Below are 24,364 nucleotides of genomic sequence, written 5' to 3'. Positions count from 1 at the left end.
TTCTCTAACTTTTACCCATGAACTCCTGATGTACTGGGCACTTTTTGAGAAAGATGAGTTGTCTGGTCTGAAAGACAGACATTTATTAGGTGGACCTGGAGGGAGAGTTTAATGGTATGGTGAACTAAGTTGAATATCTGCCATTTGTCGTAGCTGGGAAAGAAGGAAAGGTAACAAAGGAAGTTTTTAGAAACTCAGTGCGATTTGCTACAATATGTGCTCTGGAATAAAATGTAAGATCAACTGCTGTCTCTAAATAGGAAACATAAGTTGGATAAATTAATGTCAGTTTATATGTTCTGAAAAACAAAAGGTTAAAAATACAGACACAGCCTTCAGTAAGAATGGGAAAAGAGAGCCCCTTCATGGTGTTACCACAGTGCCATCCAGAGCTAGTTAGTATACATTTAATACACCATAACCCGGCACCTTCACCCAGGAATTTCTCACAGAAATGCACCTGCCAGCCAGCTTGAGCCATGAGCTCATGCTGAGGCTCATCCTTTAAGACCACATGAGATGCAGCCACCCTGCTGCAGAGCCAACTTCCCTGAGTGTCATTTCAGCTCCCAGTGTACTCTTACTGCATAGCACATGAATCCACCATAGAGCCTTTGGCCAAGCTCAACCACTGACTGTGGTTTTTGCATTGAGTGTATGTAGTAGGTTGGGAATGAGGAAAAGTAACCTATTTCTCTAAGTAACATTACTAATAATTTCTCTAAGTAAGTATTAATAATGCTACTGTCATATGATTATCGAAGTGGTGACACTGGTAAGGTTATGAAGAAATATAGATTTTGAACAGTGTATAAGTTATCTTATGGTCCTCTGAAACTGTTATCTGAGGTATAGGTTTAACCACCTATGAATTTTGACTGGAATATAATTATTTTAGCCACCTACATTTATTCTATAGGCCTATTCTTTCCTTCATGGTGCTCAGAAACTTTAACTGATTGACTTGAGTCACTTAGATATTACTTTGGGGACACAAAACATATTTTAATGACAGTAACCTATTAAATAGTGTGGAGAAGTTCCATAAGTGATACACTTGGTTTACTTTGAAGAGCAGAGCCTTGGTCTCCTACGGCCTAAATGTGTCCCTCAGTGCCTAATACAGTTCCTAGAGTTTTCTTTTGAACTCAAGTACCTGGAGAAACGGTGACAAATTTAATTTAATGTGAGTTAATAAGCCATGAGATGGTTTATATTTCAGCATAGTTAGAGGGAAAGTGATACATGACAAATAATGAATTTTATCTGAATCCTTAATTCCCACCTCACCGTAAATATGTTGTCTGTTCTCTTGTATTTTTTTCCCTTGTATGGTTTGAAGATTAGAGTTTGTCCTGAGAAGAGTCACACCACCTCATGATATCTGTATGGGACATTTGCCCAAATGTATGTTAAGGACCAGTCAGTGAGTGAGCCCCGAGTAACTGTGAAGGCCTCTTATATTACCAGGAGTTGGTGTAGACTATACACACAATATACATTCACACTGAATGTATAGATAACATTATCAAATACTCTATATTCTATATCACCAACACAAATATATGAGTAATGTATTATGCTGCAGTGCTACTAAAGCAATAGGAGTGGGTGAGTTTTGATGGTCACTTATGACTGAGTCTCCTACATCATTGTTGGTGTGATCACAGCCTGGACCTGTGAATAGCTACTATGTCGAAGTCGCTGCTTCTATAACTCTTCCCATATGAAGTAATTTGCCTCTAGAAAATTTAAAATCACTTCTGGATACACATAGCAATATCTAGGACACAGGAAAAAATAGAACTATAAATATTTTTAATAAGTCAAGTAGACTCTGCCTTTAGAGCTCAAATCCTCTGAAACATATTTCACATTGCTAACTTTATGAAGGCTGAAAGACATCAGAGTTTTGTTTTCTGAAATTCAAGTATAATGGCTGCCTATATATTTATATTAGTGGCACAGCTTCAAGGATTTGAATATGGACTTAATCTTTCTTCTTCCAGTTAACTGATTTGAATCCTATACATTTGAATGTCTGGAGACCAATATGTCTTATTTCATGACTTTCTTTTTTGAAATGTTATAATGACTCATGATTGATTTGAATATAGATAAATGAGTATTCAGTTTTCCCAGCATATTAATGGTTATCTTGTTTTATTTGGTAATATGGTTATATTCACAGTATTAGACTGTGAAAAACAAAACTGAGCCATTATTGGATCTCTGAAGGCCTTAATGAGTTCTCATTTCTCAGCATACATATTGATTTAAAATTTAATTGCCTTCATATAATGCTGGGTATATGATCACTCTTACTTTTAGTCAAATTGATATTTGAATGAAAACAAGTCTCTGTGGTTTTTGAATGTTGTTTTTGACCAGTGGGTTTTTTTTTTCTGGTTTATAAATGTGATGGCATTTATTTAGGTTTGTAGGATTGTAAATTCCCAAACAGTTAGCATTTAAATCTTAATTATTTCATTTTTGTTTTTTGTTGTTGTTAGTTTTGTCTAGGATTGAGGCTTCTCAAGCCAATACACCAACAGGTATAATTTAAATTGTGAACAAGTAGTAAATTTTAGTCTAGCTAAGATTTGAAATTGAAAATAATTAAACTTGATGAGGGAATGAGAGCTACATTTATCTGTGAGTATAAGGATAAATATTTTATCTCTCCCTCATTAAAGAAGCATTTTGAAACAGATGGAGACTATTACAGAGAACCACAGCTGGTCAAAATGCAAGAACAGCTGACCATGGGGTGCTCAGCCCCAACACATACATCTGCAATGCAACCCCAATTCCTAAGAGCCAGGTAAAATCATGAAAGGGGATTGTGCAGGAAGCAGAGGGCCAGGATATTTGCTGTTTTAGAGTGTCTTCTAGACTCAGCAGAGAAGCCATACCTATGATAACTTATAACATGCAGGAGTGGGGTCAGAAATCCCACCCATAGGTGAAGAGATGTAGACAATGAATGACTGCTGTAAGAGAAAAAAAAAATTCTCTAGAGACAAGCTCCTTCATGGGTCATTCAGTCCCAGTGGTCAACTCTAAATGTATGTGTGTAAGAACAACATAAAAGGATTCAGTAAGGTGTGTGTGTGTGTGTGTGTGTGTTTATGTATGTATATGTTTGTGTGTGTCACTGTGTGTTTGTGTGTGTAAAACAATAGGTAAATGGGAGGTCATGAATTGAGGGGGATTTGGGGTATACAAGAGGAGTTGGAATGGGGAGAGAGAAGGGTAAAAAAATGAAATAACTATAGTTCTACTATATGAAATTCTCAATAAAATAAAAACATATTTTAAAGAAAGTACAAAATAAACAGCACCTCCCTCTAAGTCTGTGCCCTTCTCCTTAAAAGGGCACTGCTGTGACTCCCCTGTAGGTGTGGATCAAAGAAAAAGACAGTCTCTACTTCCTTACAAATCATTACAACGTCGTGCAAAATGGCTAATGTTAGCATACTGACTTTTAAATTGTGTCCCTGCTCTCTGGGATAAAACATATATTACCTGGGGGAGCACATCATCTACTGAGATTTTCCTAGGTTGTGATTAAGTGGCAAACACAGGTGTACTTTAGTGTCTCCTGTGGAAGTTCTATTCCATGTTGGTATGGCTATCAGTCTGTCTTGCTCATTCAGATATCATGTTGACATTACAAAGATAGTGTAGCCCACAGCCTCTTCTATAGGTAGGTGTAGCACATTGCTATGTACCCAGAGTTTGCTCAGCAGCCTGGGAGTAATGCAAACATTGGAAGACCACCACACTCTCTATACTTTGTGTTTATTTTCCTATAGGAAAGTAGTGAAATTGGTGATCTTCAGACACTGCTCTGTGGTGCTCCAAGCTGACCTTTAAAAGTAGGACTTACCTCGTGTAAGGACCCCAGTCACACTGAATGCTTAAGCTTATGTTTTTAAGCTTATGTTTTTAATTGTGTGTGTGAGGATGGTATGTATATGGAGGGCAGGTGTTCTCAAAGGGTAGAGCATTGGTTGTCCTGCAGCCTGAGTTACAGGCAATTGTGAGCTGCCTGACATGGGTGCTGGGGACCAGAACTCAGTTCCTCTGAAAGAGCAGTCCATGCTCATAAGCACTGAGGCACCTCTCCATCCTCAGCTATGCAGTTCTTAATTTGTGTATTAATACTATTAAAAAATAAACACAGCGGTGCATTGTGGACTACCGTATACTTGTCACAATCAAGGATTTCATAGCATTTCTAAATATCAATGCTATACCGCATAACAAATATTAACTATCATTTATGAGATGACAGAATTATTTCTCAGAAATGTTGAGGAGTTCGTTCCGGTTGTACCTCTCAAAAGTAATTTACTGAGATAACAAGCATAACTCAGATAAAAGTGTACTTCTCCCACAACTCATGGCATAGATTGAATAATTATGTGACTGTCAAAGTGGAAGGGGGAAAGTCCACAAGTCCTTAACCCTACGAAAAGAACTACAGGCAACTAAGGAATGCTGAGAGCAGGGCTAGTCCAATACCAAACACTCAGGCTTAAAAACATACATAGAAATAATATCATACAAACTGAGCAGTTTCTATTTAGAAATATTTGTATATACATAAAAGGCCATGAATTTGAAAGAGATCAAAAAGGGGCTTATGGGAGTATTTGGAGAGAGGAAATGGAAAGGGTGATATAATTATCATCTCAAACAGAACAGAAAAAAAATGGAAAAAAATTAAAAGGAAATAAAGTGGTTCTCATGAATCGACTTTACATTAATCTCTAAAGCTAAGGTTCCTACAGTTTTCAGAATATATATCCTTGTGATCTAGAAGATACATGAGCCCATATCCTCTCTTTGAAAACGCTTTGGCCAAGTAGGGTTTCTTTAAACCAGAAAAATCAAGGAGATTCTAAGTTCGAAAACTGTTTCATCATAGCTTTTGTGGTGTTAGACGAACCACATCAGTGTGTCCCCTAGAAGAACAGAAACGAAGCCGATCTCGCTTGCCACAGAGACCTAAGAACACAGGGAGAATTCTTCCAAAAATCCCATTTTAAAAAGGAGTTTCAATATAGAAATGTAAGTATTTTAAATAATAGAAGTTCTTAAATAATAAGATATCTTTCTGAGAAAACCATTGTTTTATAGAGTTTATATTCCTCTGCCAGTCTGTTCTGAAAAGCATTATATGTGATGGAACTATCATATTGATGGTCAGGTAGAGGTGGGGTTAGTATAGACCATGTACTTTTCAAAGAAGGTAAAAACCACATCTGAGGTAAAATTAGGGGAGGAGTTACCTAAGGTGGGGTAGAAATAGGAGATGCAGAAAGTGCTGGGCCTCACATGTGCTGAGTGAATATTGTTCTCTAAGCAATGCATAAGAGGTACACCAATGAATGTAATTATTCTCATCTTGTTGATGACCTGTGCAGAATCATAGGCAACTGAACCACCCAGAATCTCTCATTTTGTCACAGTTGGACAGTGAGTTAGGGTATGTCCCTTCATGATCATTCATGTGCTAGAAGCCATTGCGGTTGAGAAGATCGACAACTGTCAAGATATGGTCTCATTTTTGAAGTTCATCAAGTGGAAGAGAAGTTTTTCAGCAGGATGGAGAAATGGAGAAATCATCTATAAGTATGCCGAGAATCATTTACTGAGTAAATATAAACATAAATTGATTACTATGAACATAAAGTGTTCACCAAATAGGAAAACTGTGGAAGAAGATCATGGATTATAATAGCAATGTGTCTAAAGAATGAAGAATTGGCACAAGGAATGCCAACATACTGTAGCTTATGTACATCATTTGAAAAGAAGTGGACCTTACTGTCAAGTCACACTGTGGTCTGAACATGAATGATATTTGAAGTCATTTGTCTCTGTTCTACAAAACTTCATACCCACGGTTCATTAGCACTTAGTGATATGGCCAATTGTCCATACTTATACTTTATGGGCCATTGCTGTTACATTTTAATCTGTCAAAAGTACATAAAATATGTTCTAGATCCTTCCTCTTTCTTAAATTTGGTAGTTGGCACAAAACTGAGTTAGATTCTTAAGTTCTAATTTAATCATAACTATAAAATACTGCTGTTTTTAGAGGTAAGCACTCTAGAACTCTCTCAGTATAATTTGATGATAGGTTGTGGTGTGAGGAGACAAATAGTAACTTGTCTTTCATGGCAAGCAATGATACGAAAGCTGTGGATTGCATTTGTGATAACTGCTATCCTTGAATTGGCTGCAAGGAAGAGTGATCACAGTTCTCAACCCTAGCACTTCTCTGGATTCTATACATGATTGAATTAGTTTTCTAAGCTGGTAAGCATTAAAAACATAGCTACTACATATATGCATATAATACCAGTTGAAAAAAAGAGGCCATGAACCTAAAAGAGAACAGGGAGGGCTGGATAGGCGGGATTGGAGAGAGGTTAGGGAAGGAAGAAATATTATTATATTATAATCTCAAAAACTATTAGTAAAAAGTATATATTGTATGAGAAAGCCCAGAATGACAAACTAATTCTTTGAAAAAAAAACCTACAACAACAAAACAAACAAACATACAAGCATAGATACATTAGGGGAAGACTTATTTTGTAGGATTAATCACGCTTTTAATGCATATCAACAAGTGACAATCAGAATGTAAATGATACTTGAATAGATTTATAGAATTTTTATTTTCATAACCCTGTCTGTGTTAAAACCAGGATTCCTATTGAGTGTTTATGATGTCATAACTCCATTGTTCATCTGGAGTTCAGACAACATGAACTGGCTCATTCACACTATTTCGTATTTCAAAGTAGATGCTGTTCCTTAGAGATGCTCATTTATTCGAAAGGGGCTTTCTGTTTCCAGCACCTGTGATCCAACACTGATGAAAGCAACTTAGGGATGAAAGCTTATTTTAGCTCATAATTCCAGGTTACGGCACATCATTGTAGGAAAGTCAAGGCAGCAGGAACTTGAAGCAGCTAGTCATGGCCACAGTTCACAGCAGAGAAATAAATGCATGCATGCATGCATGCTTCTGCTTGGCTCGTCACTATTCTCATACACTTTATGGGTCGAGCCCACAAACTTGTGCTGCCCACATTCATGATGGACTCTGTCAACTCAGTCATCCCCACTAAAAGATCCTTTACAGGCATGTCTGCGTGTCAACTACATTTATACAGTTCCTCACTGTAACTCTTCCCAGGTGATTCTGGATGGTATCAGGTTTGCAATTAAAGCTAACCATTACCCATGTAAAACATCAACGATGTATCCTGGCTGATATGTACTGACATATTAGTTCAAGCACGTCTTAGTTAGGGTTTTACTGCTGTGAACAGACACCATGACCAAGGCAAGTCTTATAAAGGACATTTAATTGGGGCTGGCTTACAGGTTTAGAGGTTCAGTCCATTATCATCAAGGTGAGGGCATGGAAGCATCCAGGCAGGTATAGTGCTGGAGGAGCTGAGAGTTCCATACCTTCATCTAAAGGCTGCTAGTAGAATACTGACTTCCAGGCAGCTAAGATGAGAGTCTTATAACCCACACCCACAGTGACACACCTACTCCAACAGAGCCACAACTTCCAATTGTGCCACTCCCTGGGCCGAGCATATGCAATCTATCACAAAGCATTAATAGAAAATGGTGTTAACTAGCTTAGTGTTCTCATGTGCGATGGTTATTTTAGAGTCAAATGATACAAACAATTGTGTTTATGTACCCTCTCGTTGAAAGGAGGAAAGGCTGTAAATCTTTTCTCTCAGAATCTTGAGATACGATAGATTCAGTAGAGTTCACCAATTAGAGTACAGTACATTAGCCAGACATGGTGGTGTGCTACTACAGAGGCAAGAGAATAACAGATTCATGTCGTACTAACTGATGCAATTGGTGACAAGAGTTTTCTATACGTCTCTATCATTGAGAGAGTTGTTACATTGTTATAATCCAATGTTGTGAGCTGGGAGCCACAGATGCATTTTATGTTACTGTCTTAGTGTTGATATCTTTCAAATGCCTCACAATAAGGACATGGTATTACTTTGTTCACTCAAGTTTTAGTAGATCTCGTAGATTATCTCATAGGGACATTTCTAATATTTTATGGATGATAGTAAGTCAAGGAAAAAATGAATCTTGGGAAAGCATGATAACCATGAACTGAATTAATGCTATTATAATTACTCTAATGACATATAGCCATGGGTTTAGATTTTGATTATGATTTATTTATTGCTAAATTGATATTTTAGTAAGGTACTATGGCAAAATGTATAGCAATGAAATATTGTAAGTTGTATAATAGGGGGATTAATCCAGATCAGCCATCATTTATTCGTTGCAGCATTATTTCTTGGGTAGAGAGCTGTATGCAAACATGGTGCTCAAATCTAGTCATGCAGCAGGAAGTAAAATAGACAATCTTTGCAAGCTTGTCGGTGAGGGTTAATATCCACAATTGAACACTTAAGTACTGAATCAACTCTACAGCTTTCTTTAAGAATCTCTGTAGTGTGTTAGGAAAGATAGACTGATAATAGCTTTTCAAATAATTTAATACCTTGAATATGAATTGCTTAGAAGAACATTTGTGGCACTATTCCAGTAATAACTGTCTCTTATTGAATACCCGTCAGTTTGGTATTATATGATTTTCTACAATTTCCATAACCCTTCAAGGTTTCATTTTAAGAATCCATTGTATTAAAATTAACTGAAAATTGAAATGAGATCAAAAGGATTTTTGTTTGTTTATTTATTTATTTATTTATTTATTTATTTATTATTTTGTTTTAAGGCAGGCTAGCCTGGAATCATTATTTTCTACAAATACTGGGCTAGCCTCAACAATTGGTGATCTTTCACCCTCTGTATCCTAAGTGCTGTAATTACAGATTGTGTGTCACCATGTTTGGGAAAAATATCATGTTTTTAAAAATTAAACTATATTAATAACTGTAGTTCTTCCTTCTAAAACTGAAAGTTCTGTGGAAGTACAGGCTATTATTCCCGTGTAGATCTATGATTAGTCAGTATCTGAATAGACGAGTTTTACTTGACCTATTAGTTCCAGGCCTTGCATGGCCATATAGATTTAGCCTCCTGTGTTAGACATTTAAAGCTGAATACAGCCACACATGTGCAACTGGAAAACACTCAGAAAATATAATTCAGAAGCACAAGGTGCTCCTCAGGAAGACTAGTGCTCACGTGTTCCTCACCTGAAGTGAGGATTGCTCAGGTGCTCCTCACCTGAAGTGGGGAGTTCTGGCCTCATGTTCCAGCAACAAAAAGCCATTTCTGAGCTTTCTTCCTAGCCTTTCCATGTTGAATATTAGTGACACTGCTTCCTAACGTCTGAGCTATTTTAATTATTTTCATTTAAAAAATATTTTGTAATAATACTCACTAATTTGGTATTGTAATAAAAAGATATTTTATCCATCTATATTTTTAGCAATGTAATTACTGTTTTGGGAAGAAGATCAAATCTCCTGGGTCTCATGCTTTATTGAGCTTCAGAATCAGTTGAAAAGCTACTGAAAAGATACATTTTTTTCTCTATGCAATAAGTTGCTTTTCCAGCAAGTTGATCCTGACCCTCTGTAAAATCCCTAAAACCAGATGAAGTCATAGCTCAGTCTGCTCTAACTCCTAATACCAGACTAAGTCATAACTCAGTACACTCTATTTTGAAAGAAAGTATGTGGGGGATATCAAATCAAGACCCAGTGATTCTTTAAAAATGATTTTGTATGAAACAGTCTCTCTATAATTTTATCGCAGATGAGGTTTCCTAAGTTCTCTACTTGCTGCTGGTTCCAGGTTTACCAACAGGGAGGAGTTTATGAAAATGACTGTTTCTTTGTTGACTAACAACTGATGCTATTCTTCTGGAAGAGGCAATTCAGATAAGTAAGCTAGTTCACAAACAGACATAACTATGTAGGCCATTCCCTCTCCATGCTGCTCCTGAGAAAGCCAAGAGCACAAACCCATTGTTCGTAATGGAATGCATAAAGTGCTGTTGTTGGTGGCAGCGGTGTGAGACATCTGAAGATGCGATGGGGGAAAATGACGGTGAATGGTGAATGGCTGCCTAGAGGGAGGATACCAGACCCAGAAGTCACCCAGGCATTGATGAGATTCTTATACAGCACAACTTAATGTTTTAGGGAACAGAGTTTTAAAGCTTGATTCTGGGGTGAAATGAAAAGCCTGCTTGCCTGACATTTCTATCACCATGCCTCTAGAAAAGAGATTGGACTGCCTTTGCTTAGGATGAGAACTTCAGCCATCGTAAGACAGATTAATGGAATAGAATTGAAGACCCAGAAATGAACCCACACTCCTATGGTCACTTGATCTTTGACAAAGGAGCTAAAACTGTCCAGTGGAAAAAGGACAGCATTTTCAACAAATGGTGCTGGTTCAACTGGAGGACAACATGTAGAAGAATGAAAATTGATCCATTCTTATCCCCTTGTACAAAGCTCAAATCTAAGTGGATAAAGGACCTCCACATAAAACCAGATACACTGAAACTAATAGAAGAGAAGGTGGGGAAAAGCCTCGAATACTTGGGCACAGGGGAAAAGTTCCTGAACAGAACTCCAATGGCATATGCTCTAAGATCGAGAATTGACAAATGGGACTTCATAAAATTGCAAAGTTTCTGTAAGGCAAAGGACACTGTCAATAGGACAAAACGACAACCAACAAATTGGGAAAAGATCTTTACCAATCCTTCATCTGATAGAGGGCTAATATCCAATATATACAAAGAACTCAAGAAATTAGACTCCAGGCAACCAAATTACCCTATTAAAAAATGGGGTATAGAGCTTAACAAAGAATTTTCAACAGAAGAAACTCGAATGGCCGAGAAGCACCTAAAGAAATGCTCGGCATCCTTAGTCGTCAGGGAAATGCAAATCAAAACAACCCTGAGATTCCATCTCACACCAGTCAGAATGGCTAAGATTAAAAACTCAGGTGATAGTAGATGCTGGCGAGGGTGTGGAGAAAGAGGAACACTCCTCCATTGTTGGTGGGATTGCAAGATGGTACAATCACTCTGGAAAACAGTCTGGCGGTTCCTTAGAAAATGGACTTATCATTATCAGAGGACCCAGCTATACCACTCCTTGGCATATACCCAGAAGGTGCTCGAACATATAATAAGGACATATGCTCAACTATGTTCATAGCAGCCTTATTTATAATAGCCAGGAGCTGGAAAGAACCCAGATGTCCTTCAACTGAGGAATGGATTAAAAAAATGTGGTATATTTACACAATGGAGTATTACTCAGCTATTAAAAACAATGAATTTGAGAGGTTCCTAGGTAAATGGATGGAACTAGAAATTATCATACTGAGTGAGGTAAGCCAATCACAAAAGAACACACATGGTATTCACTCACTGATTATTGGATATTAGCCCAGAACCTTAAAATGCCCAAGATGCAACTCACAGGCCACATGAAGTCCATAAAGAAGGAAGACCAAGTGGGGGTGATTCGGTCCTTCTTAGAAGGAGCAACAAAATACTCAAGGGAGCAAATATGGAGACAAAGCGAGGGACAAAAACTGAAGGAGGGGCCGTCTGAAGACCTTTCCACCTGAGTATCCATCCCATGTGCAGTCACCAAAGGTAGATGCTGATGTGGAAGTCAGGAAGTGCATGCTGATAAGAGCCTGATATGGATGTCTCCTCAGAGGTCTTCAAGAGTCTGACATATTCAGAGGCAGATGCTCACAACTAGCCATTGAAGTGATCATGGGGTTCTCAATGGAGGAGTTAGAGTGAAGACTGAAGGAGCTGAAAGGATTTGTGGCCCCATGAGGAGAGCAACAATACCAACCAACCACAGCTCCCAGGGTCTAAACCACCAGCCTGGGAGCACTTATGGAGGGATCCAGGGCCTTAGCTGAATATATAAGAGTGGAGGGCCCTGCTGGGCACAGGTGGAAGATGAGATCCTTGACCTCATGAAGGCTGGACGCCCCAGGGGGTGGGAGTTTTGAGGGTGGGGAGGTGGGAGTGGGGGGGTAGATAGAGGTTACATCCACAAAGAAGAAGGAGGAGGTGTGAGGGGATTGGGGGTTCCTGGGTGGGTGGGGGATGGGGTAAGGGGACAACATATGAAATGTAAATAAAACATCCAATAAAAAAATTAAAAAAAAAAAAAAAAAGAAAAAAGTTAGTACTGGCCTTTGCAAACCATTAAAAAAAAAAAAAAAAGACAGATTTGAGAAAGGACCACAATGAACAGGAGGTCTGAGGGGACATAAGTAATAGGTTACTTTGACTTCATATTTATAGTGCTGGCTATAGAACCAAGCTACTTGAGCATGCTAGGGAAAAAATCAATCAAACAAACAAACAAGACAGTGCTCTACCACTGAGCACTGTCTTCAGTACTTGGCTAGCTTTGGAAAGACACTGTATCATTTTTATCCCCAGGCATTTTTGTCAAATATTCTATAATTGTCATAATTTTTGAAAAACATTTGAGAATAGGATTCAGTACATACTTTCAACTAATTTGAGAACCTGGACTTTTCCTCTCATTGTCTCCCATATTTTAATCTATCTGAAGTTAAAAATATAATAATAATTCGATTTCAAAAGAACTTAGTCAATTGATTTAAATTTATTATATTGAGATTTAAAAAAAAATGACCTTTAACTTTGATGTTTATGCCAGTTAACATTATTGTAAAAGTAAGTGCTCCCCCACATGATCTGTAAAGCTAGTGTCAAAAATAGCTATAAACAAACTTAGTTGCATTTCTTTACCAGAGTTTCTGGATGTCAAATGCTGGCAATCAGTGTCCATGTTGAATGTTACGATGCTCATTTTTCTTCTGCTAGACAAACTTCAATTGCCATACGAAGGGCCAAATATATTTCATACTACAGTATCTTTTTGCAACACTTAAATAGAGGACAGGAATGCTAATAAAAAAGAAGTTGAGTAAATCCATCCTGTTTGAGGTGAGACATGCAACACACTGAAAATGAAGACATGTTGGACAGCAGTTTCCTGGAACCTCAGAGAAATAGGATAATTACTTACTATTCTGGAGTTTTGTTCTATTTTTGCTTATAAAAGCTTAGGGATCTTTTTTGTCAATTGTGTTCTGTGGGTGTAATTAAGCATGAAGTGACGAAAGATGTGTAGGCATCTATTATGCCAATATTATGATTGTGTTATTTGTCTTACATATTTTTCACAATCTTTGTATATTCTGTTGAAAACACTCTGAAACAAGTAGACAATTATTTCACTTTTATCAGTAATTCATTTGACACTTTATTCTGAAAGTCTAAAGTAACGAATTTGTATAATTTGGGTAAGGGGTAAGGCAGGGTAACTGGAGAACATGAATGCTAGAGATACATGGTTAATCACCTTGGTCGCCATAAACAAGTCTCTTTAGACCTGATATTTCTATTATAGAGACACAAAAACAAAGAAAGAAAGGAGTGGTAGTTGATGGACAGGGAGCTTGGTGGTAGTAGGTTTTCTTTCTTTTTTTTTTTTAAGCGATGTAAGTATTGCAAATATTCGTTCACAGAGAAATGTATTTCATCGTTTATTTTTCACACATTGTGTCATAATTTCCTCATTGTTGCCTTCATTAATTTATTTATTACTCACTTTACATCCTGACTGTAGCTCCTCCACTCTCCTGTTAGTTTCTCCCTCACAGGGACCTCTGAGAATGGGGAGGTCCCTCCCAAGGAAACAACCCATTCAGGCACCTCAAGTCACTGCAGAACTAGGTACATCCTCTCCCACTGAGGCCAGACATGACATGTAATTTCCTCTTACTCATCTCTCTCTTGACTTCCCTTCACCCTTCGGTGTATTCTTTCCTCCTTCCAATTTTCCCCTTCAACTTTTATGACATTCAGAATATATAATATGTATCCTTTCTCTCTCTCTCTCTCTCTCTCTCTCTCTCTCTCTCTCTCTCTCTCCCCACCCCCTCCTTGGTTGTTTAGATTTTGTCTTCTTGTCTCACAGTTTCCTTTCTATTTTGATGTCTTACATATACATATGCATATGTGTATGCCCTACATAAATACATACATACATTCATACATACATACATACATACATACATACACACACACACACATTTAAATCAGCACTCTACAGAAATATTTTTCTGAGTCTGGCTTGATTTATTTAAGATCCTTATATCTAGGCCCATAATTTCCAGAAAGTGTTGTAATTTCATTCTTTATAGCTGAATTAATGCTATTGTGCATATATGCCCATTATCTTTGAATCCATTCATGTGTTGATGTGACTCTGGGATGATCCTATAACAAAATAATGCCATAGTGAGCATGGCTGGCCAGTAGTCCTCTGGGTATATACCAAGTGTGGTGGTGGAGGAGCTCAAACGATAGCTCTGGTTTTAGTTTTTTGAGGAGTCTCCAGACTGATTTGCATAGTGGCAGCAGTAGCACTAGTTTTCATTCCCATCTAAGGTGTATGAGGTTTCCTCTGTCTGAGCATGCTCATTAGCATTGTCATCTACCTGAGATGCATCTTGACTTGAGTAGGTGGAGTCAAAGCAATTTTAACTTGCATTTTGCTGATGCCTAGGATGTTGACTACCCGTCAGCCAGTGAATGGGTAATGAAATCTGGTACAGATATAAAATGGCGTACTACTCATCTCCAAAGAAAAGTAAACACGCAATTTTAGGAAAGCAGATGGACTCAAAATGTATTAATTGATATTAATTGAGGTCACATAATGTCAGAAAGAAAAATAACATTTTTCCTCTCATGTACGTCTAGTCTATTGCAGATATGTATATATGTAAACAAATATTCATGTGGTTAAAATATAACATTTAGAAAAAAAGGGAATAAAAGGTAAACCATAGGTGATAAGGAAGGATTAAATACAGGTTTATACAGTAAATCATGAACAGCGAATAATGAAAACTGATGTAATGCTAATTAATTGGATTTTTAGGTTTAATTGTCTTTTTTTTTTAGGTTTTGTTTGTTTGGTTGATTGGTTGTTTCTTTTTTGTTGTTGTTTATGTTTTGTGGTGGATGACCACATGAAAATATAATTCACAGTGAAAATACAGGATCCGTTGTGAAGCTCTACAGCTTCAGAATGGCTAGTCTTACTGTGTGAAAGTTCATTAAAATGCATACACTTACCATACGACTAATCTCATGTGTGATGTTGTCTATTTATAAGTTCTCTACAGAAAATTATAAATAAAAAATCATTTTACAAGCTCTGCGAATGGCTGTCTAAAAGCTTTTCTGACAGGACCTTAATGCACTAGGCAGAGTGTGCGAGATGCAACAGTAAATGGAGACGTGTCTTATAGTGCAAAAACATTATAGAATAAATATTGAAAATGAGACAATAATAAAGGGAGAAACATTGCATCTCTCAAGTAAAAAAATATGACGGAAGCTGGCCTGGTTGGGAGAGTAGCTCATGTGGAAGAAACTGAGGCAGATTCCAAATGTGAACAATCCCTTTCACCAGGTCTAAGGTGCCGTGTATGATAACCACTCAAAGATGACTTTCCCTATCAGAGGACAGTGCCTCCATCCCTTGAATTTTATTCATCAACTTAAAAAGAAAGAAACATGAAACTTATTTTCCAGTGATAGAAACATTAAGGTTTTGTTGTTTTGCTTACATACAATTGAATTTATAAAACTGCTTTTAAAAGTTTTATGAGTTGGCCGTTCAAATAATGCCTTTTCCAGAAGAGGAGAAATCTGCACAAGGAAAAGAATCCAGCTACTGTTGTCCCATCTTCTCTTTGCTAGATTTCTGTGCATTCCCCTTTGCTTTTCCTGGTCCCCACAGCCTGGTTGTGGGGAGCTTCCTCTTCTGTCTGCTTAGTCTAAGCAGTTTGCAGCAGGAGCTCTTCCTCTCTTCTTTCCCTGTCACTGATGCTGATGCTGAGTAGACTTGGAAGAACTCACACAATGTGGGGTTTCACTTTCCTATATGTCCTTGGGACTGGTTAGCTGCTGGTGTCCCATTTGGGGATGCTGAATTGCTTGCTTGCAGAGAAATGTTATTATAAATGTATGCCAGAGACTATAGAACGGTTTAGAGAGGTTCTGAGCTCTATTTACCTTATAGGTGAATTCTATAACCTGTGTTGGCCTAAATCTATTGACATATTCATACTAAACTGAGGTCTATATTTTAACCATCCAAGGTATAAATAGGCCCTGGCCATTTGTACTCGGGGAATGGGCACAGGGATTGGTTTTCTGACTGGCAGGTGCAGATGCTCACGGATCCCACACCTATAAGAAAATATCAACAATTATACAGGTGAAGTGGATCTGGCCTGTGGCACCGAGACAGAGGAAAATATTGCAGACCTAAGCCACAGTTTGGGTTTTTGGTTTTAAGTATAGTAGGATCTGGCTGCAATAAAATTGATACATGGTCTAAGATCACATTAAGGTCAGTGAGAGGGACAAATAGCAAGTAAACAACAACAACAACAACAACAACAGCAGCAGCAGCAATAAAGAACCAATCCAACCCTTCATAAAGTTTTTATTTTGGGGTGTGCTTGTTTTTTCCAAAAAAATACCTCTACTAAATCTCCTGTCAGTGCTGAAACTAGAAGGCAGAAAAGCTTCTCGTCCTACAGCCAACTGCAGTGTAGCCAGAGAAACAGGCAACAAAAATAGAACACCAGGATTGCTGTGCGTGGGTGAGGCAGAAACCACATTATGAGCAAAAGCTTCCAGTATTATTTTAGAACCAATACAGCTCTGCACTTCTCTGCTCTCTCTTCCAAAAACACATACTACAGAAATAAAATGAAATGTGTGTGCATCCTCCCTCCTTGAGTTAGGATTCTGCTTCTTTTCTCTTGATTTCCTTTCCTTGGAGGTGAGATGCCGGTATGAAAACCCAATATGTAAAACAAGTGGAGGGAGGAAAGAGTTAATTGCTTTTAAGGCCCTGCAATAGAGAATTATGGTTTGAAAGATAGAGGCTGGACAGCTGGCTTTGGTGGGGTATTTTTAAATGCATTAATGCAGGCTGCAATCACTCGGCCATGCTTGACCTATTTTTGGCTCAGGCCGACCATTGTTCTATTTCTGTGCCTGTGGGCCATGCTGTTGTTGATTCATATGCAAATGGATTATCACTAGCTTTAGCCAACTTGAGCTGAGAGAGACTGAGAAAGGGAAGAGAGAGACAGATAGGAGGACACCCTCTGGAGCCACTTGCAGGCTGAGGATCTCGCCTTGATATCCTAGCAGTCCAGGGAGCTAGATGCCTGGTTTAATGGTTTCCTTTCTTTTTTATCCTCATGGGTAGACTTAACGTTTTTCTACTTGTTCTTAAAAAGAAATAACCCCGAAGCACATTCCTTTTGCCCACCTGCTCTCAGTTTCCAGGATAACCTAAAACTCCAGCCAGCTATAGCATTCACTCTGCTCTTTCTGCTTTGCACACAGGTTGGTAATTGGAGGGGTTTGGGGGGGGGATGCCCAGGTCTTTTTTTAAAGGGTATGTCCATCTAAGCAGAAAGGAAATTATTGTGGAAGTTGATCCTCCGCTTGCCGTTTCTCCTCGGAGAGGAGGGAGGACCAGTGAGGGTAGCTCTTGGGACCAGAGAGCACTGAGCAGTGATGAATCTTTCATGGAGCTGAAGTAAGAGTGACTGGAGTATGCTGCAGACAATTTACGAGACTGACTCCTGTGTTTCCTCAGATGGAGTGGCCGGACGGGAGCAGCTCTTGGCTCAGCAAAGAATGCACAGTATGATCAGCTCAGGTATGGTCTCTTTTAAAGCTGGGATGTTTATGTTTGAGAAGGCTGGAGGGGAGGCTGGTAGGGAAATGAAAGAAAGCAGCTTGCTTAAGGAATTGCTTTTTCGGCTTGATGTTGATGTTTTGTTTTTTTTTTTCTTGGTGCCATTGAAGTGTTTAACTTAGATCCTTCTATTACCCTTTCCCTGCATATTCTGAGTGTGTTCAGGGAAGGCTGCTTCTGAATGAAATTGCAAAGTATTGCTTCTGATGCCAGGGGACACTAATACAAGTAAAAGTCAGGTGTTTGCCTTACTGTGCAAGTAGAGAAAAGGAGAACTGTACTGATTGTTAACACATGCTAGTGGGACTTTAAGTTCAGCTTGGGGCTTCGGTTTAAAACGCAGCTTCAGCCAGCCAGATGACTGTATGTTTACAGTGTGCATACACAAGCATGACTATTTATAGACCTACCTTCTGAAGGATGTGTCTGTGGGGTTCTCAGGTAGTTTTATTCTTTTCCGAATGTAGCGTTTTCCTCTGAAGCTCAGGGTGAATTTGTTTTAGATGAAACAGAATTATTACCAGATGCTTATTTTAATTTCTCTCCAAACACTTGGGAAGTCTAGCAGTGCCAGGCAGGTGCACGCACGCAGACACACACACACACACACACACACACACACACACACACACACAAAGAAAGAAATGTGTTAGAAGCAGGTTCAATGCTTTGTCAAATTCTGACAGGATCAAATTCTAGTTTATAGTTTTTCTGCACATGCTTGAGCTCTCAGAGATCGTCTGATGGGCGATGGGGCTTGTCCACTTTACGGGTTTATGTCTATTAAAAGTTCCCACTCTCCAGGCAGTCTGATGTACTTTAATTACTGCTGTTTGTTATTTGTTTTCTATAACCAGTTCATAAAGCTCTTATCACTCTGTTTCTGCCATCTTCTGAATGCTGCAACCTAAGTTGGTTTAAAGTTCTTCTTTGGAGCTTCCGAGTTCCCCCCTGTGGGCTTCCTCTCAGTTGTAGATCACTGCCTACATCCCCTATAAGAATGTCACATAAAACAGCTTTTACTTAGTAGACTTAAGTAGGGAAGGAATATTCCACAGGTTGGCATGAAGTCGGCTTCGGTGCCTGTACACATTCCCATCTGCGGATCCTGTTCAAAGCCAGTTTTCTTTAAAGCTCTGTTCTGTGTGATGATTTTCCGATCCTCTGTTTACCCCATCTTTTTATGGAATCATAATGAAATGTCAGTTTTGTAAAATTTTGTATTCTACACCAATGCCACAGTAATTATATTCATGAGTGATGTCTGTTTGGCAAAATGGAACATACTAGAACATCCAGTTTGTTATCATTGTGACTGAAAGCTAACAAGGGCTCAGGGAGAAGAAGCTAGCAGGTGTGTCTGGGCTGGATCTGGACACTTAGCATTGCATTTTTGACATATCAACGCTAGAAATAACTATTTTATCTATCTCTACAGTACCATGATAACTTTTTGGTCTTTGTCTTTGTGTACAATTGTTTTATCTTTTAGAGAATAGAAACAGCCGTGTCTCGAAAGTAACAACTGTTAGCTGACACTGGGCTAGCCACAAGTGTGTTAGCAAGCTTTACATTTTGCCCATGATTTTGATAGCCATCCAACTTGATTCAAATCCCAGTAGAGATTGTCATTTACCTGACATTGAAAGATTAGTATGCAGCATAACAAGATTTTCAAACTGCAAAGCCTGCAAATTGCTTGGCTGCTAGCAAAGCACCTGCAGCTTCATACATGTAGCATACGGATAACATACACACAGGTAGCATACTATGCCAGCAAATGAAGAGCATTGTGGTAGTCAATGTCTTCCCAGCCTGTCACACAGCCCAGTCTGTCTGTTGCAAGCAGGGAAGGTCTAAATTGTACTTGTTTTTAAAAGTTAGAACTTTAATCAAATCCTTTCTATATCTCATGATATTTGATTTTGTTTCATAAATATGACCTTAGATTTCTTTCACTCAATCTTTTTTGTGCATTTTTGTTTCTGAGGCTGTGGTTCTGGATCACAGAGACACCAAATACATTTGCCGATATATGTTCCTTGGATTCCACCCTGAAGTTTCTCTTCTAATTTTAACTGAGCACCATAGAGAGCAGGTTTTAAATCTCCTCAGCCATTGTATGAAGAAATCTTGGAGCTGCAGTGATGGAGTTAGGGACTGAATAGTTGGTTCTGGTGGACCTCCACCAGATTATTATTTTTTTCCCTCTGGATTCATTATTAAATTAGAGATGCACTTGTCTTGACTGAGTTACAGATCTTGCTTTCCTCTTTTTTTCTGACCTGTTTTGAAGTACAGAGTAAGAAGTATAGAGTGACTGGCTGATAGAACAGGTGTATGTGGTGATGCTGGGAGGTAGAGATGCTGTCCACAGACTCACATGCTGGTGAGCCTGCTGCCCACTAGTTGTGGAGTTGATTTGCTCATCTCCAAATAGTGATTGATGATGTGCACCTATTGGTCTGTCAGCATTCCTATGAGAGTCACATGTGTAGGCACATCTGTAAAGTGTATGTGGGCATATTTTTTTCCGAAGAGAAGAACTGGCTCTCCAATCTTGCTGAACAATCCAGATGAGTTAAATTGTCCACGAGGAAATATGTTTTTGGTCTATAGCTCTGTTTTGTTATTTTTCTTATAAATTTGCTATTTCCCTGGGTATCTTGTTTTCATAAGAACAAGGTCATTTGCTTATATGACTCATGACTATGTATCAGGGTAGGTTCACATGTGTGTGTTCTGTGAAACATATCATGATATAATAATCAAAGATGAAAAAGCTGACAAGTACGTGTTTAAACTGTGAAACTTCACTAGATATTTAATGAGATTATTTTTAAAAGTTAGTTTTATCGTACAATTGTGATTACCAATGTGTCAAGATAATATCTGTTGTTGATATTATATTAGGTATTGTGTGTTAAAGTATATTATTTTTGTTCAGAGATCTTTATATTGGATTGTAAACATTATATAGAGTTGCATGCTTTCCTAATGATGATGGTCAGGCTAGACATCAGGTAGGATAAAGATGGTCTACAGGAATAACACGGTCTGCTAATGTCTTAGTTTAAAATGTTCCACAATATTGAATTTTCAAATCCATTAAGAGTGATAATTTTTTGCCAGGTACATTTCCACATTTGTGGTTTGTGTGGACCTTGCACAAATATTGATTCTAGTCCGTGAGCAGGAGCAGGCAGAATGAGGCATAGTTTTCTGTTGTCAGGCTTGTTGCCTAGCATGTTGGACAGCAGAAATATTCACTCAGTGTTGGGCAAGTTATGAAGGAATTGCCTCAAGTTTATACCAAATTGCTGTTAGATATAATTAAAATAAAGAAAAACCATATTCATTATTTATTTTTACTTTTAATGATAAAAACATTTAAGGCTAAATTCTGGCTTTTTATTAAGATATGTCTTTACCTTTCCAGAATTTAGTGTCTCTTGGTGTGTCATACTGAGAGAGATGGACCATTCTGGATTTATTAGTCAATTGTATCTACTTGAAAGCTAGAATCTAATTATGAAGTAGTCTGTGAAGGCTTATATTGAATAAGAACCACTTCTTGTCTGACCTGTAATTGCTATTTTCCAGTTTTTTTAACTCATGTTATTGTCACCTTAAAACTTATTATCAGTTGGAATATTCGATGAGACTAAATATAAAACTCTTCATAAGTAAGTCTGTGGGCAACAGGTCACATGAGTGTATCCGATGGCTGAGAACCACCCAAGTGCCGTAATTAGTAGTATATACATTCGCTAAGACTAAAATGTCTACAGGACTTCTAGAAAATGACTTTAAAATATATTCTAAGTGGCAGTTTGGAATTTTGTGACGAAAATGTAAAGATGTCCTGCAGACACACTTCCTCGCTACTGATGGCTGTTGACGTGGGGCTCATAAAGATATAAGCTAACAAACAAACACAGTCCACCAGACAAGGCATTAAACAGTTAAGTGCAAAGAAAACTATGTGTGTCATGCTTCCATATCTAACCATGGAAAACTATTAGAATGTTGCTGGCCTACTGATAGATTCCTAAGAACTCTATTATCCCCAGATCTGGACAGGAGACTGGGTGAGATTTCCTGCGTTGCATTGTTCCTTTTCTCCCACATGACAGAAATGCAGGAGAAGGAATTTAAAAAGATAAGGCTAGTAAAATGGGGGAACGGGCTTAAACTGGCCCTTCTAGAGAAATATGGGCATATAAGCAATGCCCTAGCTGAGCTTTAGAACAGGGTGTTCCCACCCAGCTAGTCTTAGGGTTTACCAAAAAGAAAGCTTTCAAGATTTTTGGAGAAATGATAGTCTAAAAATTGCTTCCCAGAAAATAGCATACCGTGGGAAGCAAATAAACTCCACAAAACAATACCTGAAAGAAGAGCATGGTAAAACTATAGGATGAGCTGAAAAGGTGAATGTTTATTAAAGGGATCGCCTAAGAATGACAAAATCATGATCATGGCAGAGCCAAATTTATCATTGGAAATAGCAAGAAACTGACAAATGGGGGAAGGTTTGAAAAAGGAAAGTGGCTTAATATAAATAGAGGAAAGATAACACAGTGGAATAACAAAGAGCAGCAAACAAACTGGTCATTTGTGTCCCAGAAGTTAGTGTTTCAAAGTTGTCAATGAAGATAAAAATGTATATAAAGTGAAGATGTATATATATACATACATATATGGATATATATAATATTACATATATTATATATAATGAAGATATATACAATGCACATAGATGGATAAATAGATGATAGATAGATAGATAGATAGATAGATAGATAGATAGATAGATAGATATAATGAATGGTAAAAAATAAAGAAAAATTTTTTTGAAAAAAAAAATAAAAGAAATCAATGATTCACAAGAGCAAGCACAGGATGTAAGGTCACTTGGGAAGGAAAGTCTCCACAAGATGGAGAAGAAACTGGGTGAAGCAACACATACCTTTAATCTCAGCATTCGGAAGGCAGAGGGAAAGACAGGCAGATCTCTGTTGAGTCTGAGGCCAGTCAGGTCCACACAGTGAGTTCCAGGACAGCAGGAGCTGTGTAAAAGAACAATCTTTTGAACTGTGCGAGAGAAGAACCTTCAATGTCACCATCAGTCAGGATGTTCGTAAAATGGGGAGAGAACTGGCCAATGATGGAAATTCCTCAAATATGAAGGAGATGGACTAAGAGTGGAACCCAGTTAATGAGCAGATGAACTTGAATTCACATGCAGAAGGAGAAAACTTAGGAAAATTCACAGGAGTGGTGTTGTTAGGGGTGGGTTTAGTTGATTTGAGCAAACATGGATCGTGCTTGTGAAAACGAAAGCAAACTCATCCGCGTAGGACACTTTATAACGTTAATTGGACTAAGCATTGTGAGAAGCCATCCGTGCTGAGACGGAGACCTGTGAGCACCCGCTACCATCCTTCGCTTCTGTTAACAGGGACAGACTCACTGAGGCTTAAAATAGAAACGTGGAGTGGTATTTTGGTTTGATTTTTTTTTAAGTTTCCGAACACTAATTATTTGTGATAGTTTACTTAACCCTAGGGAAACCTTTTGGAAATAGTATAATACTGAACAAGCATTTAGTGTGTTTATAGTTTCTTCAAATGCACTTTTAAATCTGCTAGGTTCAGTTACATTCAAGGTTATTCTTTTAAGATACAAACAACACCAATCAGGTAATCTTATTTTTACGCAAGTGTCCTTTTTTTAATCTATCCACGCCCTCAAAGAATTCATACATAGATAGAAAGTTAGGAAAGATGTTGCATCTGGGGAAATATCGTTACAATTCTTGCTTTTGTGCATTTACATTTATTTAGGCTTTTATGTATTGTGTGGGTATGAGTGTCGTGTATGTGTGCTTTGTGCATGCACATGAGTGCACAGGTTTATGTATCTGTGAGCACATGAAGGCCAGAAGAGGATGCTGAGTCTGTTCTTATCAATCTATGCCTCAACTGTTTTAGACAGGTTCTCTCACCACATCCAGAAGTAGGCTGTTGGTCAGCAAGCCCCAATGGCCCTCTCATCTTTCTAGCACTGAGTTACAGTCTTTGGCAGGACCACACATGGGTGCTGGTATCCACTCTCTGAGTCACCATCTCCTACAGGAGTAAACTGATTATAAGATCTTACATTTTTTTCTCCTAATACTTCCATGTACAGCGTTTTGATTGTTAGTAGTATATATATAAGTTGATTGGTTTTCCACTTCCAGTAAATGAAAACTGGGAAATGACAATGCACTAGGAGTTAAATAGCTGGTGGCTAGGCTGTCACAAGGACTGAGCTGCATTCAAACCCTGCACTCAGTTCTACTCCGTGGTTGTGTTCTGGGTGGTGCCATAATGTTTGTACTGCTAGGTGACTCAGAGGTCATGATTTCACAGTACTGTTTCCAACTCCTGGCCTTGATATATGACAAATTGCAGAGACAGAGGAGGGAATCT

The 24,364-nt window shown here is 38.2% G+C and overlaps 1 protein-coding gene across 6 annotated transcripts in view; it reads left to right on the top strand.

Moving 5' to 3' along the window:
* The window catches only part of Hdac9 (histone deacetylase 9), an 818,562-nt gene that overhangs the window by 340,473 nt on the left and 453,725 nt on the right, over nucleotides 1-24,364 (top strand). For 4 of the 6 annotated variants that reach the window (XM_028768866.1, XM_028768862.1, XM_028768865.1 and 1 more), the window contains one exon: nucleotides 17,787-17,849. Coding sequence is in view for 5 of the 6 variants with exons in the window: in XM_028768862.1 (XP_028624695.1) it covers nucleotides 17,787-17,849 (63 nt within the window). In the remaining variant the exon portion in view is untranslated. Of the gene's footprint in view, nucleotides 1-17,240; nucleotides 17,531-17,776; nucleotides 17,850-24,364 lie in introns of those variants that run through there. The other 2 variants (XM_028768863.1, XM_028768864.1) reach the window with 2 other exon arrangements.

This window comes from Grammomys surdaster, unplaced genomic scaffold (genome assembly GCF_004785775.1).
Source record: "Grammomys surdaster isolate TR1022 unplaced genomic scaffold, NIH_TR_1.0 188, whole genome shotgun sequence".
NCBI classification, from domain to species: domain Eukaryota; kingdom Metazoa; phylum Chordata; class Mammalia; order Rodentia; family Muridae; genus Grammomys; species Grammomys surdaster.
This window is presented reverse-complemented; position numbering and strand designations above follow the sequence as displayed.